Source organism: Bos mutus, chromosome 23 (assembly GCF_027580195.1).
Source record: "Bos mutus isolate GX-2022 chromosome 23, NWIPB_WYAK_1.1, whole genome shotgun sequence".
Taxonomy (NCBI): domain Eukaryota; kingdom Metazoa; phylum Chordata; class Mammalia; order Artiodactyla; family Bovidae; genus Bos; species Bos mutus.
The window spans coordinates 32,773,447-32,787,012 of record NC_091639.1 but is presented as its reverse complement, the minus strand read 5'-3'; the positions used below and the strand labels follow the sequence as shown (position 1 = coordinate 32,787,012).

At 52.7% G+C, this 13,566-nt stretch overlaps 2 protein-coding genes across 4 annotated transcripts in view; one reads left to right on the top strand and one right to left on the bottom strand.

The window, feature by feature from the left end:
• Nucleotides 1-2,243, top strand: part of POLH (DNA polymerase eta) — a 29,168-nt gene extending 26,925 nt beyond the window's left edge. For both annotated transcript variants that reach the window (XM_005900095.3, XM_070361352.1), the window contains one exon: nt 268-2,243. In XM_005900095.3, the coding sequence (XP_005900157.1) occupies nt 268-1,156 (889 nt within the window). In that variant the 3' untranslated portion in view covers nt 1,157-2,243. The remainder of the gene's footprint in view (nt 1-267) is intronic.
• Nucleotides 2,244-2,359: 116 nt separating this feature from the next.
• On the bottom strand, nt 2,360-12,082 carry GTPBP2 (GTP binding protein 2). Of its 2 annotated transcripts, none has more exons than XM_070361353.1 (12): nt 11,857-12,082; nt 10,028-10,054; nt 9,357-9,541; nt 8,956-9,064; nt 8,302-8,499; nt 7,829-8,003; nt 7,476-7,695; nt 6,919-7,054; nt 6,741-6,799; nt 6,028-6,199; nt 5,416-5,580; nt 2,360-2,998 (listed from the first exon to the last, which is right to left on the bottom strand). In XM_070361353.1, exons 1-12 carry the CDS (start codon nt 12,040-12,042, stop codon nt 2,957-2,959), a joined length of 1,674 nt encoding a protein of 557 aa, XP_070217454.1. In that variant the 5' UTR covers nt 12,043-12,082; the 3' UTR covers nt 2,360-2,956. The 2 variants fall into 2 exon arrangements, with proteins under 2 accessions (XP_070217454.1, XP_005900156.2); XM_005900094.2 differs by lacking the exon at nt 2,360-2,998 and adding an exon at nt 3,904-5,186 and having other exon boundaries at nt 11,857-12,081.
• Nucleotides 12,083-13,566: the final 1,484 nt, after the last annotated feature.

Genomic DNA, 13,566 nt, shown 5'->3' with positions numbered 1-13,566 from the left:
GCCAACTTACACATCCTGCTTACTGGGTGTTCACCAAAGCCAGTGGTTCTCAGGGTGTGGTCCTAGACCGCCACATCAGCATCACCTGAGAACTTGTTAGAATGGCAGATTCTGCACCCATCCCAGGTCCGCTGAATCTGTATTAACCCAATATACCCCAAAGTTTGAGATAGTGATAATTTCCTTTTGTGGCAGAACCAGAGTCCCAGTCATTTAGAAACTTAATGTGTCACCTGCGGCTAATCTATTTTTTCACTTTCTATACAGGGCCCCTCCCCTTATAATGCTTTTCCTCTGTGCTACCAAATTCTGTTCCTCTACCCCTTCACCTGGCCCAGACATCACCACCTTCTTGGGCAGTGACCCAAGTTCTCTGCCGAAAGTGCCAATCACCAGTTCAGAAGCCAAGACCCAGGGAAGTGGCCCAGCAGTGACAACCCCTAAGAAGGCAACGACTTCTCTGGAATCGTTCTTCCAGAAAGCTGCAGAAAAGCAGAAAGTCAAAGAAGCTTCACTTTCTTCTACTGCCACTACACAGGCCCCCGTGAGCCCATCATCCAAGCCCTCATTACCTTTCCAAAGCAGTCATACTATGGGAACCGAGCCCTTCTTTAAGCAGAAAAGTCTGCTTCTAAAGCAGAAGCAGCTCACTAATCCTTCAGTTTTCTTCCCTTCACAGAAGCCACAGTCCAGTCCTAAAGAGTTACCAAACTGTTTTCCAACAGAGAATCCAGATTGTGCCCCTGACTGTGAAAAGATGTTGAAGCTAGGATCCCCCAAAACAACTCCCACAGAGATGGATTTGGCCCAGAACAGCCTCAGCAGCCTTGCTTCTTTAACTTCCACATCTGCTCTGGAGGTGGCTCAGAAGGCAACTATGACCTCCAGTTTTCTGGCTGCTGAGGACCAAGTGCCCTGCGAGAAGTGTGGCTCTCTGGTACCTGTGTGGGACATGCCAGAACACTCAGACTATCACTTTGCATTGGAGTTACAGAACTCCTTTTTGCAGCCCCACTCCTCAAACCCGCAGGTTGTTCCTGCCAGTTCTCCTCAAAGCAAAAGAAATCCCAAGAGCCCTCTGGCCTCAAATAATAAACGGCCCAGGCCTGAGGGCATGCAGACACTGGAATCATTTTTTAAGCCATTAACACACTAGTGCTGCCCTCAGGCTTGCAGCAGGGTGGTAATATTTTATCTGTAACCTGGGAGGTGGGAATAAGTTCACTTCTCAAGACTTATAACTTCATGAAATTTTTAATAAGAAAAATAATCCAGATCTTGAGTTAAGGCTCCCATCTCTTTGTAGGCATGGATTCAAATCCTATTGCTGATAAGGATGTAAAAACTCATTTTTCAGATCATAACTGTTTTTTTAATTGTTAGTCTTTCACTTTTCACTTTCATGCATTGGAGAAGGAAATGGCAACCCGCTCCAGTGTTCCTGCCTGGAGAATCCCAGGGACGGGGGAGCCTGATGGGCTGCCGTCTATGGGGTCTCACAGAGTCGGACACGACTGAAGCGACTCAGCAGCAGCAGCAGGGAAGCAGTGTCAGTTTAGAATGCCTGAGCCTTGGAGCCTAAGAGATCTGGTTCCAAACCTGGCTTTGCCTCTTAGAATATGTCCTCAAGCAAGTCACCTTGTCCAGGACCTTGTTACTCCCAGTGTGATTTTGAGGACCAGCAGCAACACAAAGGAATGTGTTCTCCAGCCTCATCCCCACCCCTGCTGAATCTGTGTATTAATGAACTTGAGAAATGAATTTGATCGAGAAAATAACTGTCCTCTGGGCAATGTCATTTCCTTAGACCCTAAATACACATTTAAGAGGGAAGTGCTTGAGCCTTCAGGGTCACTGCCCTGTTCAGCTCTTTCCTATTGAAGTGTGAATATTTATTTAGCTTAAGGTTTTAAATGAATTATTGTAGCTTTTTGCACTTGTCTGTTTATATTACTGTATACTTACTTTGCTTATGTGTGTGGCTGTCAGCTGTGGCTTTTCTGATGTGGGACATGTTGATTACACAGAGAAGCCAACCAAAGGTCAACTGAGTGATGAGGGCATAAGGTACATGTACTCAAACCAGTACTTTTAGGCTTATTTTAGCTTATTTATAAATTGGGGACCTACAGTTTGAAGGGGGAACATTTGAAAACCACTGTGTCTAGCAAATTAGTTCTTCCTCCAAAAATACTTTCCACTTTTGTGTTAAGTATCTAATAAAAGACAGTACTTACCATGTACATGGCTCTTCCTTACCAGATCTGTAGATTTCTTCAAGGCAAGACTTCTTCACAGAGACTTCCCTGGTGGTCCAGTGGCTAAGACTCCCGTGCTCCCAATGCAGGGGGCCCAGGGTTCAATCCCTGGTCAGGGAACTAGATCCCACATGCTGCAGCTAAAGATCCCACAGGCAGCAATGAAGACCCAGTGCAACCAAATAAATATTTAAAATGGGAAGAAAAAAAAAAGAATTCTTCACAGTGCTTTGCACACAATAGGTCCTTGATATTCACTGGATGAATACAGAGTGAAAATTTTAGGGTTAGGGGAACTAACACTAAAAATGTACAGACTACTATACACTTTTTCATCCTTCTCAGTGCTGTATCAATGCAGAGTGCCTCACTAGTTTGTGGAGATGTCTCAGTATCATTTTCTAAAACTTCCTTTCTTAATCTAGGGAGAAGTTTGAAAAGAAATCTCCTTTGGGTGCTGTACAGATCAAGTTGAACAAATTGTTAACACTTCAGTAGACAGGAAGAAGTCATACAGAAAAGCACTGTGGTAGAAACTTTGGTTCCAGTGGCCTTCTAGAGGCCAGGAGCGGTCCTGGGGGGAGGGGAGAGGGAGCACTAGTGAAGAACCAACAAGGCCACACCGGAGGCACACCTTGGTTTCTTGGGGATGCAGACAGATGTGCAAGGGCCAGTGTTGGGCAAGACCTGTAGTACCTTCATGGTGACTGCAGCCTTCCCTCATAGCAGTTTATGAGCAGCTGTACGGAAGGAAGTAAAGGGTTTTTAGTTCCCAACACCAGTAGGAAGTTCTTCAACCACAGGCTTCTTAGTAGCCAGTTAAACCAGCGATATTTAAAAAGCAGCCAAGGGACTGTGCTTCCCCTGCAGGGGGTGCAGATTTGATCCCTGGTGTCAGGGAACAGATGCTTCATGCTGTGCAGTGTGGCCAAAAAGGGCAGCGAAGCCTGAATGGTAGGGAGGCTCACTTTAATACTCTGAAGGCAGAATACCCCTGGGACCATAGGCCACGTTTATTATTAAATTTCTTTTGCAAGGATCAGTACTGCAAATGTAGTCCCTGTTTTTTGCATTGGACTTTAACCTTGAGCCATATTTCTCCACCCAGAGAATGTGGTAGTCAGGTACTCTGAACACAAACAGGAAGAAGACAGGTTTCAGTGGGTAGCCTTCAGCTCCAAAAAGTCAGTTTAGACTATAATATGAACCTCACTACACTTTGCATTGCTAGGAAGAGTGAGGATCAGATTGCCATGTCTCTTAAGTTCTACCCATCACTACATAGCTGGCATGCTTATCTCTAAATCTCTGATGGGGCAGTCATCAGCCTCCTTATGTAACCCTGTGACCATGAGCAAGTGGCCAGCCCCTCAAGTACAGGGTGGGTACCTGTCTTAGCTGGAAAGGTGACAGTTTGACTTTCTATTCTGCTCAAAGAACTATGCAAACCAAGCCAGCATACTTAAGTCACAGCACTGGGACACTGACCGCAAGTGGGGGAGAGGAAAGGACGCAGGGTGAACACGAGGCCGGATGGGTTCTTTCCCCCCATTAGGGCTTAGCAGCATAAGGGTTTTGCTTTTCTCTGATCCTCGAGAGGAATTCAGCTCTGGAAGATGAGCCTGGGGCTTAAACATAAGCACGGTGTGTTCAATAAAACATTTTTATTCTGTACAATATATATATGTGTATTTAAATATATATATGTATGTATGTGTATATATATATATATACACGCAGAGAAACCTCAACCAAATCCCTGAGTCCATGGGAACCCAGGACACTAACAAAGGGAAAGGAGGGAATCCATGCCCTAAGGAGTAGGAAATATGGCAACATCTTTCCCTTTCCTCCAGGTTCCCTGCAACAGAGGGAAAGGGATGCTCACTGCAAACTACTAAAACAAGAGAGGACTTACATGGGGCCAGAGGGCAGGTGAGGGTGTGGGACGGGGAGCTGTGGTCGGGGAAAGTAAAACATACTGGTTGATCCAGCATTAAAATCAACAGATCACTGCGGAGGCAGGGACAAGACTGACTGACATGCAGCTGACCCTCGGTTGGCCAAGTCTTAGCTTGGCGGCCCCACACCTGGGCCAGCACAACAAATAGCACCTGTGGGGCCTTTGAGAGGAGAAACGGGGGACGTGGCCCTTGAATGAAGAAGGGAAGGGGGAGAAAGCTGAGGAGCTGGCCTTGTGTCTTGGCACAGGGTGGGAGCTCTGCCTTCACTGTCCCTGTGCCTTTTCTTCAGACCCTGGGCCACCTGATGGCCCGGAGCAGAGGTCTTTTGTCCACAGTCAAGTAGAGGTGGGCAACTTACATGGCCTTGAGAAGAGGTATAGAAAAAGGAGAGCTTTCGAGGACCACCCCCAGCAGTTGTGACAATTCCTGACGTGCAAGAACCACACCAGTGGATCATGCCCAGTCCTGACAGTGGGGCCGGTGTGGCAGTGGTCAGCTCCCTCCGGTAGACAGGCCGCAGGGTTGCCAAGCTTGATGAGCCAACCAGGTGAACACTAGGCTACTGAGCACTGCCCTGAATTCTCCTGTCTTCTTCCTCACGACTGACTGCCCCTCCCTGGTCATACCTAGATTGGCATGTCTCCAGAAAAGGTGGCAGGGAGCAGGCAGTGGAGAGCACCCCCTCTCTCTAGCCTACTAACACACAGCCGCCAACGTGGGGGGCAGCATGGCCGGAAGTCACCTTTTGTATTGTAGGGACAGCAGAAGAGCTGTGCCCGCTTGGAGTTCAGAAGCCCATGTTGGCCTGGGCCTCTCCTGCTGCAATGGCTTGCACATCGGTGACATGGCCGATGCCCTTGGTGACACCCTCCCGGAACAGCAGCTTGGCGCCCACCTTCAGGTACTCTGGGTGTTTCAGGAAGCGGAAACGTACCACTGCCTTCTCCCCTGTCCGCAGCTTGTCCTGCAGCAGATACACGGTCACTGGCCCTGGACCATGCCTCTTGTCTCTACTAGTCTTGGCCCTCCACCCTCGAGGGTTGAGCAGGCATCTACCCACCCCAAGTGGGGCTTTGTCCCCTTGGAGGGATAAGGGAGGTCTCTGAGTCTGGGGACAGGCTTCCCTCCTTTCTGGACGCAGGAGAATTCTGACTGTTCCCTGGGAAAACGGGGGCATGGCTGGGTCCCCTCACCTTGGCATGGATCTTCTCCACCACTGCTGTCTGGCGTACGTTGCCCACATGAACTGTCACCTGGAAGCCTCGCCGGAAGGTGGTGGCATGGAACAGCAGGACTATCTCTGCCTCGAACACTGAGCAGATGGTGGGATTCATCTCTGGGCTCACCATCACCATGCCCTGGGGAGGCAGAGCCCTCACACTCAGGAAGGGCAGACCTCACATTAGTGTCTCCTCCCTGGCCGCCCTCACACCCTTTACAGCTTCCTCTAGGACTTCAAACACAAAGACCTCAGAAGACTGAAAACCCGACTGAAAACCCTTCTCTTTAAGGAGCCCTCCCTTACCCACCTGTGTCCTCTAACCCTTCTAATGCTTGGTATTTTCAGAGTCCTAGACACTAGGGCTGTGACACAATGATTCACATTTAGCGATCTGTGCTTTGTGAGTATCCTAAGCCTTCTCCATACCCAGACAGTGTCTGTCCATACCCGGACAGCCCTCTTGGGTTAGAGACCATGTTCCCTCTGAGTTCCCCTGAAGCACCTTTGATGCTTCTCCTTCAAGCAGCCAGCCTCCCAGGCACTTTTCTTTGTGTTTTCTCTCCAACCCACCCTTCCACCTCACCTTGCGAAGGAGAGATCTGTCAAAGTCTCCGAGGGCCAGCGTAGCGGCCTGACCAGCTCGCAGCACACGACAGGCAGAGCGGTTGCGTTGGATGCTGCAAACTCTGAGCTCCAGGAAGCAGCCGTCATCCGTGGGGCCCACCACCAGCTGGTCCCCCTCACGGCAAATCCCACTGCAGCCCAGAGGGCAGGAGGCACAGCGTCAGCCTAAGCCCCACATATACTTTTCTACTAGGTCATTCCCTTCTGAGTCCCTCAAGTGGGGGAGAAAGACCCCAAATTGTGACTCAAAGCTAAGGAGATGACTGCCTTGCCCCAGTCCAGACTGAAGGCTCACACCAGCAGAGCCTGGCAGACAGGGACCTCCTGGCTTAATACTGACCACCTGATTCCTGAAAGAGCAATCATGCCCTTGGGCAGAGTTTCAGGGGACCTTGTTTCCCTGGTGGCAATGAAGTCAGCTGAATGCACTCTAGGTGTCTTCGTGGGGTCAAGACTCAGACTTCCCCCTGCAGAGGCCTGAAGGATCCTAAGAAGTGGCAAGTTTCTTCCCTTATAAGCCAATTTATGGGCTTTCTCCATCTCTGATGGCGAAAGCCTCATCTACAAACAAGCACATCTGTTCACCGCCAGGGTGGCCTGTGAGCTATGATGTTTTCAGGTCCTTGGGTGTGTAAGGGCTGAGTGGGGTAGATAACAAGAAAGGCAATTCACCTGGAAAGCGTCCCTCCAACAACTGTGCCCACTTCTGGTACCGTGTAGATTTCATCCACCTGAAGCCAAAGAAGATTCTATCAAGGGCTGGCAGCTCTAAAACCTCAAAACAGACTCTGGGCTCAGGATTAGTCCCTCCTAGTTCCCTGGCTGACTGCCTGTCCAGATGGCCAATTACCTGGAACTCTGTCAGCTGCTGCATGAGCTCCTCCTGCTCTTTGCTATTGGTGAGTGGAGGCAAAATATTCAGAAAGACTTTGAGCAGGTCCAGGCTTTCTCCAGACACGCTGGACAGTGTGAAGATAGGGGTGATGCTGTAGAGGGAGGCAGAAAATGGGCAGATGAGGAAAGTTCCAAATAGGAGGCAGTGGCTGGAGCCCCTACATGGAAAGGCAAGCCTCTCTCAGAGTGGACAGGGGCTGCCCTCTCCTATCTGGTAACCATTTCAGGAGCTTGGGGCCTCTCTCTATGAGTTTGGCACGTGAGACCCATCTCAGAGCCCAGGGAGATGGCAAACGTCTGGCACAGCACTTTGCCTCTAGGCTTCCAGGGGTCAGCAAAGCTGGTTGGGGGAAGGATCCAGCCTTCAGCAAAGACTCCCTCCCACAATCCCAACCTGGAAAACCACAGAACTGAGCCGGAACTGGTCTGGTCTGTAGGGAAGGGGAGGGGTACCCTGTGCTCCGGGGCCCTGTGGCGGCCTTCCCTGAGGATTCTGGAGTGGGAAAGCCTTACTTGGGGGACTGGGCAAACTGCTGTGCAGCAGTAACGGCATCGTCCTCAGAGGTGACCAGCATGGGAACCTTGTGGCAGCCAGGCTGCTTGAGGACCCGCTCTAGCTGGCGTACTGTCCTCTCCACGGTGGTCTTGGCACACAGGTCCACCTTGCTGACCACGATGAAGAAGGGCACTTTCAGGGCCAGTGCCAGCCCCAGGTGTTCCCGTGTGGTGCCAGCTGCTCAGAGAAGGCGGGCGGGAGAGTCAGGATGCGGGAAGGGGGAGAGAGCAAGAGGAGAGGTGGTCTGGCTCCCAGATGTGTAGGGGCCCGGGGAGAAGAGTGACCCCGCCCCTGCACCGACGCCTCTTACCGATCCCAGTGTTTGCACTGACGAGGAGCAGGGCGCAGTCGGGGCAGTAGGAGGTGAGGCCGAAGATGGTGGTGTGCAGGTACTTGTGGTGGCCTGCCAGGTCGATGAAGGTGATCATCTTGGAGCTGCTCTCACAGATCTCTTCTGCCGTCCGTGAGTCACTGTAATTCACCACCTGGCCCAGAGCCCCGGGCTCTCAGTGCCCCCGGCCAGCCTCCCCAACCCTGCAAGATCTGCCAGGACCTAAACCAGTCCCTGGGTAACCCTGCCTCTTAACCCTGAGCCCCACTGAGGATTTAGTTCAGTTGATTCCCTGTTTGTTTTCTAGGGAGGTCACAGTGGGTTCAGTGTCCTCGGGCCTTCCTTCATCTACACTACTCCACAGTCTCCACACTCTGCCCTCACTCTGTCCTTCACCACTACCATCCCATCCTCAGAGTCTGGTCCCACTGGGTCCCGGTGATTGCATGCACCTCTCCCTTGCTGTTAAAGCCCAGGATCTCAAAGCTGATGCTGGAGGTCCGGCCGGATTGAATCTCATGCAGGTGGCGGAAAAGGTTGAGCCGAGCCCGGCCCCGCCCATTGTCCAGCTCTCCCTGGGTCAGGACTCCAAGCAGAGTTGACTTCCCTGAGTCCACATTCCCCAGGACGGCCACACGGAGGTCCAGGAACTGCAGATGAATTGTCAGAGGTCAGGTTCCAACCCCTCACCTCTGTCCACTGAAAGGTCAAAAGCAGCTGCAGGGACTTCCCCGGCGGTGTGGTGGGTAAGAATCTGCCTGCCAATGCAGGAGACATGGTTGATCCCTGGTCCAGAAAGACTGCACGTGCAGGGGAGCAACAAAGCCCAGGAGCCACAACTACTGTAGCCTGTGCACCTAGAGCCGGTGCTCCGCAACGAGAAGCCACCAGGATGAGAAGCCCATGCACCACAATGGAGAGTAGCCCCTGCTCACCAACTAGAGAAAGCCGGTGCACACCAACAAAGACCCAGTCCAACCAGAAAAAAAAGGCATAGGCAGTCTCTGGGGACCAAATCTCAGAGTCCCAGGCCAGGGAAGAGTCTGCCACCAGAGGACCTTCCCAGGGAGCAGGGCTGTGAGAAACAGGAAGGGGTGGGGACCCACCTGTTGGTTGTCAGGAACCTTTCGTACTAGCACCTCGGTGATCTTCCGGGGTGTGTCGCTATCATAGTCCACTTCTCGCTCCCGGAGAACAGTGATGTCTGCCCCGACTCTGTCACAGCAAGGCCACAGCTGCCACATCTCACCTGTACTCCCCATCCCCCTGGACCCATGGCCTTCTCATACTTCCCCCAGAGCTCCGAACACCTTACTCCACTTCCTACCTGCCTCAATCTATCCTGCATCCACAGCTCCCTTGACACAAATGAACCTTAAGTCAAGGGGCAAAAAGCCTGGGTCCAGGGCAGAGGACCCCAGAAAACTAACCCTCCCCACTTCAGCCCTTTGTCCAGAGAAGGCAGGTCCTGGGGATTTAGGGAAAGGAGGACCAAAGGGAAGCATACTTCTCTGCCATCCGGTGCAGGGTCTTGAGGGAAGCCCGCATCTCCTCCTCAGCCAGCCCCACCAGCAGCCCATTGTCCTCTACCCCAATCTGGTAGACGGCCTCACCACGGCCCTCCTGGAGCCGCCACTTCATCTGGGTCACCAGGTGCTCAAAACGATACTGGGATGGATTCACCAGCTTCAGCTTAGGGCAGGTGAAGTATCACGAGAAGAAAAAGTCAGAGATGTTCCTCCTGACCCCACAGGTTCCCCATCTGTCCTGCTGCAAGGACCAGGGCCTTCCCTTCCCTCTTAACCACCCTCATCCCTGACCTCCTCGGACAGCGCGTCCTCTTCCAACAGAATGAGGTACAGAGCCCTTACTCTGAACCACATCTTTAAATGACTGCTGCTGCTAAGTCGCTTTTCAGTGTGTCCGACTCTGCACGACCCCATAAACGGCAGCCCACCAGGCTCCCCCATCCCTGGGATTCTCCAGGCAAGAACACTGGAGTGGGTTGCCATTTCCTTCTCCAATGCATGAAAGTGAAAAGTGAAAGTGAAGTCCCTCAGTTGTGTCTGACTCTTAGCGACCCCATGGACTGCAGCAGTATAGAGCATAAAGTTAGAAGGATCATAGAAAATCATCCCACACCAAGGACAACATGCCCCTCCCCAGCCTAAGACTCACTTTATATTCGATGTTTCCATCTTCAGCCTGAAAAGAAACAGGGAGCTGTTACCACACACTGTCCAGACCTAACCCTTACTTCCCCGATTCCCACTGGGGTTCAGGCAGCTAACTTATGAGAGCAGGAAGCTTGAGCTGCACTTTTTTAGGTGTCTGTCAAAGGTCATGGCAGACTAGCCCTGTACTCAGTTCCAGGGTGACCTCTCTGAAGGAAAGGCCTCCAAGAACACAGTCAGTCATCCATCTAAGCCAGGAACAGAACCCTGAGTCCCTCTTTTTTGGATCACTGGCAGCATGCTCTTCTTAGATGTAGGATCACCCTCTTTCCTTCCTTCTAGGGCCTCAAATTGCTGTTCCCATGTCTGTGTCTTCTCCATGTCCAGGCTGTGGAGGCCGTTCTTTGCCACTGGTCTGAGACACCATTTCCTTCCTGCCCGCCCCTCAGCTGATGACACCAAGAGTAAGAGGTTGCAAGAGGTTTTGGAGCAGTGCCAGAGGGTGAGCTCAGCACTGGTCACTACAAACCCAGTGAGAGAGGAGCCAGGTGAAGGAAGAGTCAAGTCTCCAAAGTTGCGGTTGAGATGAAGAAACTCAGAAAAGATAATGAAGGAGGCAGACACCACAAACCAGACCACTGTGGCCTTTCCCTTTCTGCCCCCTAGTCCTCGCGCCCCAGCTGAGGTGAAATCTTGAGTCCATCACACCACCCCCTCCCCTTCCCTATATCAGATGACCCAACACAGAAGTATCCTATTGCCCGAGCCTTCCCCTCTCAGGTGCAAAAGGATATGAGATTTGCCTGTCCTGCCAGTCCTGTATTTCTGCACTCCTCCTCCCTGGCCATTTCGTTTTCCTTCTCCCCTTCCTGTCATCATTCCATCCCTTCAAGGCTCTTTGACTCTCAGGCTCTTATAGGTCTTCACCGATAATCGCATGGGAGTGTAAAGGAGACCTTTCCCCATCAACAGAGACCTTCCTTTTTATCATTTTGCTGGACATGAAAAATTAGAATGAGTGGCTTCAGAATACTGATACAAGGATGATGGTCTAGGCTAAAGTTTCTCAAAGTGTGGTCCCAGGACCAGCAGCATTCGCATCACCTGGGAACTTGTAAGAAATACAGATTATCAGGGACACCTTTGACCTACTGAATCAGAAATTCTAGGGGTGCAGCAGGTGATTCTCTAACGTGCTCAAGTTTGACAACCACTGGATGAGGCTCTTCTCCTGTGTCCTCCTTTTCTATAGAGGGACAAAGTAGCAATTATTGTCTGCCTTAGGGAATAGCTGGAGCAGGAAGGTGGAGGCTGTGCACACTTCCTCGTAGGACAGGCAAAGGGCGGGAGGACTTAGCCTGAGTGTTCTCTGCTTGTGTTTGTGTGTGTGGAGAGGGAGGGAACATATTGCTCTTTTCCCGGTACTCCTCTCCTCCCTGGAACAAGTTTAGAAAACTCTAACTCCTCACTTCCCGGGATGCAGTCTCCTTTCCTTCAGTTGCACAGGAAAAGGGCTTGGGCATTCTACTCTGCTCTTCCCAAGGGATGCGGATGGGACCGCCTTTCCCCACTTCACCTGGAGTTACTTAGATGAGAGTGGGGAGATTCCCGCCGCCCTCCCAACTCTTCCTCCCCAGGGTCCTAACACAGGAATGGAGGCCCAGTCTTTCTGTCCCTCCTCCCTGGGGTCCTTGGACCGGAAAAAACGGTTCTCCTCTTCTCAGGGGTCTATGACACCGGAAGGGGGTACTATTTCTCTCTGTCCCGCCTTCCTGGAGTCCCGGTACCGGAAGGAGTGGTTACCTCTGACCCCGCCACTTATCAGGTGCTCACCTCGGGGGGCAGGTACGGGGGGTTGTTTGCTTTGCTCCCTCTGTTCCTTCCGTTCTTTTTCTTCCCCTTCGGGCCACCGCAGCTGCTGCCGCCGCCGGCGCCCCTAGCCTTGAGGGTTCCGCCCACGGCCGGGCCCCCTCCGGGCCGGCAGCAGCCGCCGAACAGCTCCGATACCCGCGAGTCCATCCGCCGCTGCCGCCAGCCCCCCGCCCGGCCCCTCCCCCCCGCCGCCACCGCCGCCGCCGCCGCCGCGGACTCAGCCGCCGCCGCCGCGCCTACTGCCACGGCCGAGTCGGGCCAGCCAGAGGAGAGCGGGGTGGGGCCCTGGGCAGGCCACGCCCCCGCATCCCCTGGCCTCCGGGTCGCGTCAGAAACAACCGCGGAGCACCATGGGATATAGAGTCCTTAGGCCTAGGAGCTCCCTGGAAAGAGTTCGCCGCAGCCCTACAACTCCCAGGAGGCATCGCGGCGCAAGGGGCCGCGGGTGGCTTCTAGGCGTAGGCAAGGAGCGCGGCTTTGCGCGCAAAGGCCTAAGGGAGCTGTAGTCTGGTTCCAGTCTCCGAGAGCTGAGCGGGTCTTTTCCAGGGGCCTGGAGGTGGGGCAGTCACTGGAGTCGGGGGAGCTTACATAGAATCTAGCCTTGTAGGCGCTTCTGGATTTGGCCCCTTAACGCGATCGCAGACAAGATGTTTTGGACCTGGAGAGCTGAAGAATTCAGGGCGACTTGTCCCTCCAGCCTACTGGCTCCGCCCATGCCTCAGTTTCTCCCTCAATGGCATGCGTGCCTTCTGGGTGAGTCAGGACCAATGCCAGGGCGGAGGCGGATGGTGATTAGCCTAATTATGGCTTTTATTGTTACGATGATTATGCCACCTTTACACAGTGGTCACTGCTTTATTACCGGGCTGGCACCCTCCGGGGGCTGGTTTTAGCAGCCCGAGACACCGCGGTAGCCCCGACACGAGGCCTGAATCTATAAACCAGCCCTGCCCTGCAGCGAGTGCCCGCAGCGAGTATTACCCCTCCCCTTTATTTTGAAGCAGAACCAATCCGGGAGAACCGAGTTTGGTTTTAAAACAACCAGGGCGTGTAGGAGGGGCCTGGCCCCTACTTGGGCGGGGCTGGGGCTCGGGTTACGTCAACCGCTGCGAGGGCGGGGGAAGTTGCCTGGAATAGAAACTTGGCAAAGGGCCCAGGGGACTGCTGACTTTTGACTTTCTTGCCAAGCTGTCAACTCTCTTGCTCTTTAGGGCTCTTGCAGTCAGCAAAGAGTAAACACATTCAGTGACATAAACCAGTGTACAACACACTAGATAGGCAGAGTGGAGAAGCAGTTGGTGTTGCTGAGCTGGGAGTCAGGACGCCAGAGTTCAGTTCCCAGCCCCGTGGCTATCTCGTGACTCACCACTCACCCATTGTATGTCCACTTCCCCTCTCTTCATAAACAGCGAGATCCTCAAACGCAGCCTAGAGATAAACCCTTCCCTGCAGACCTCAGTTTTCCTTGGAAAATTAGCACCAGTGGCTTACCTCTGGTGATCCTTGCAGAGGTTCAGACCTGCTGGAGTCCATGGCTTTCTCCCCAGGACCACAAGGAGGAAGGCAGGTTACTGATCAGGTAGATGCTGTCCACGTGGCATAACTCCCCAAACCGGTGAAAGCAGAAGGACCAAAATCTGCAAAAGGGCTTAGCAGACCCAACCAATTATG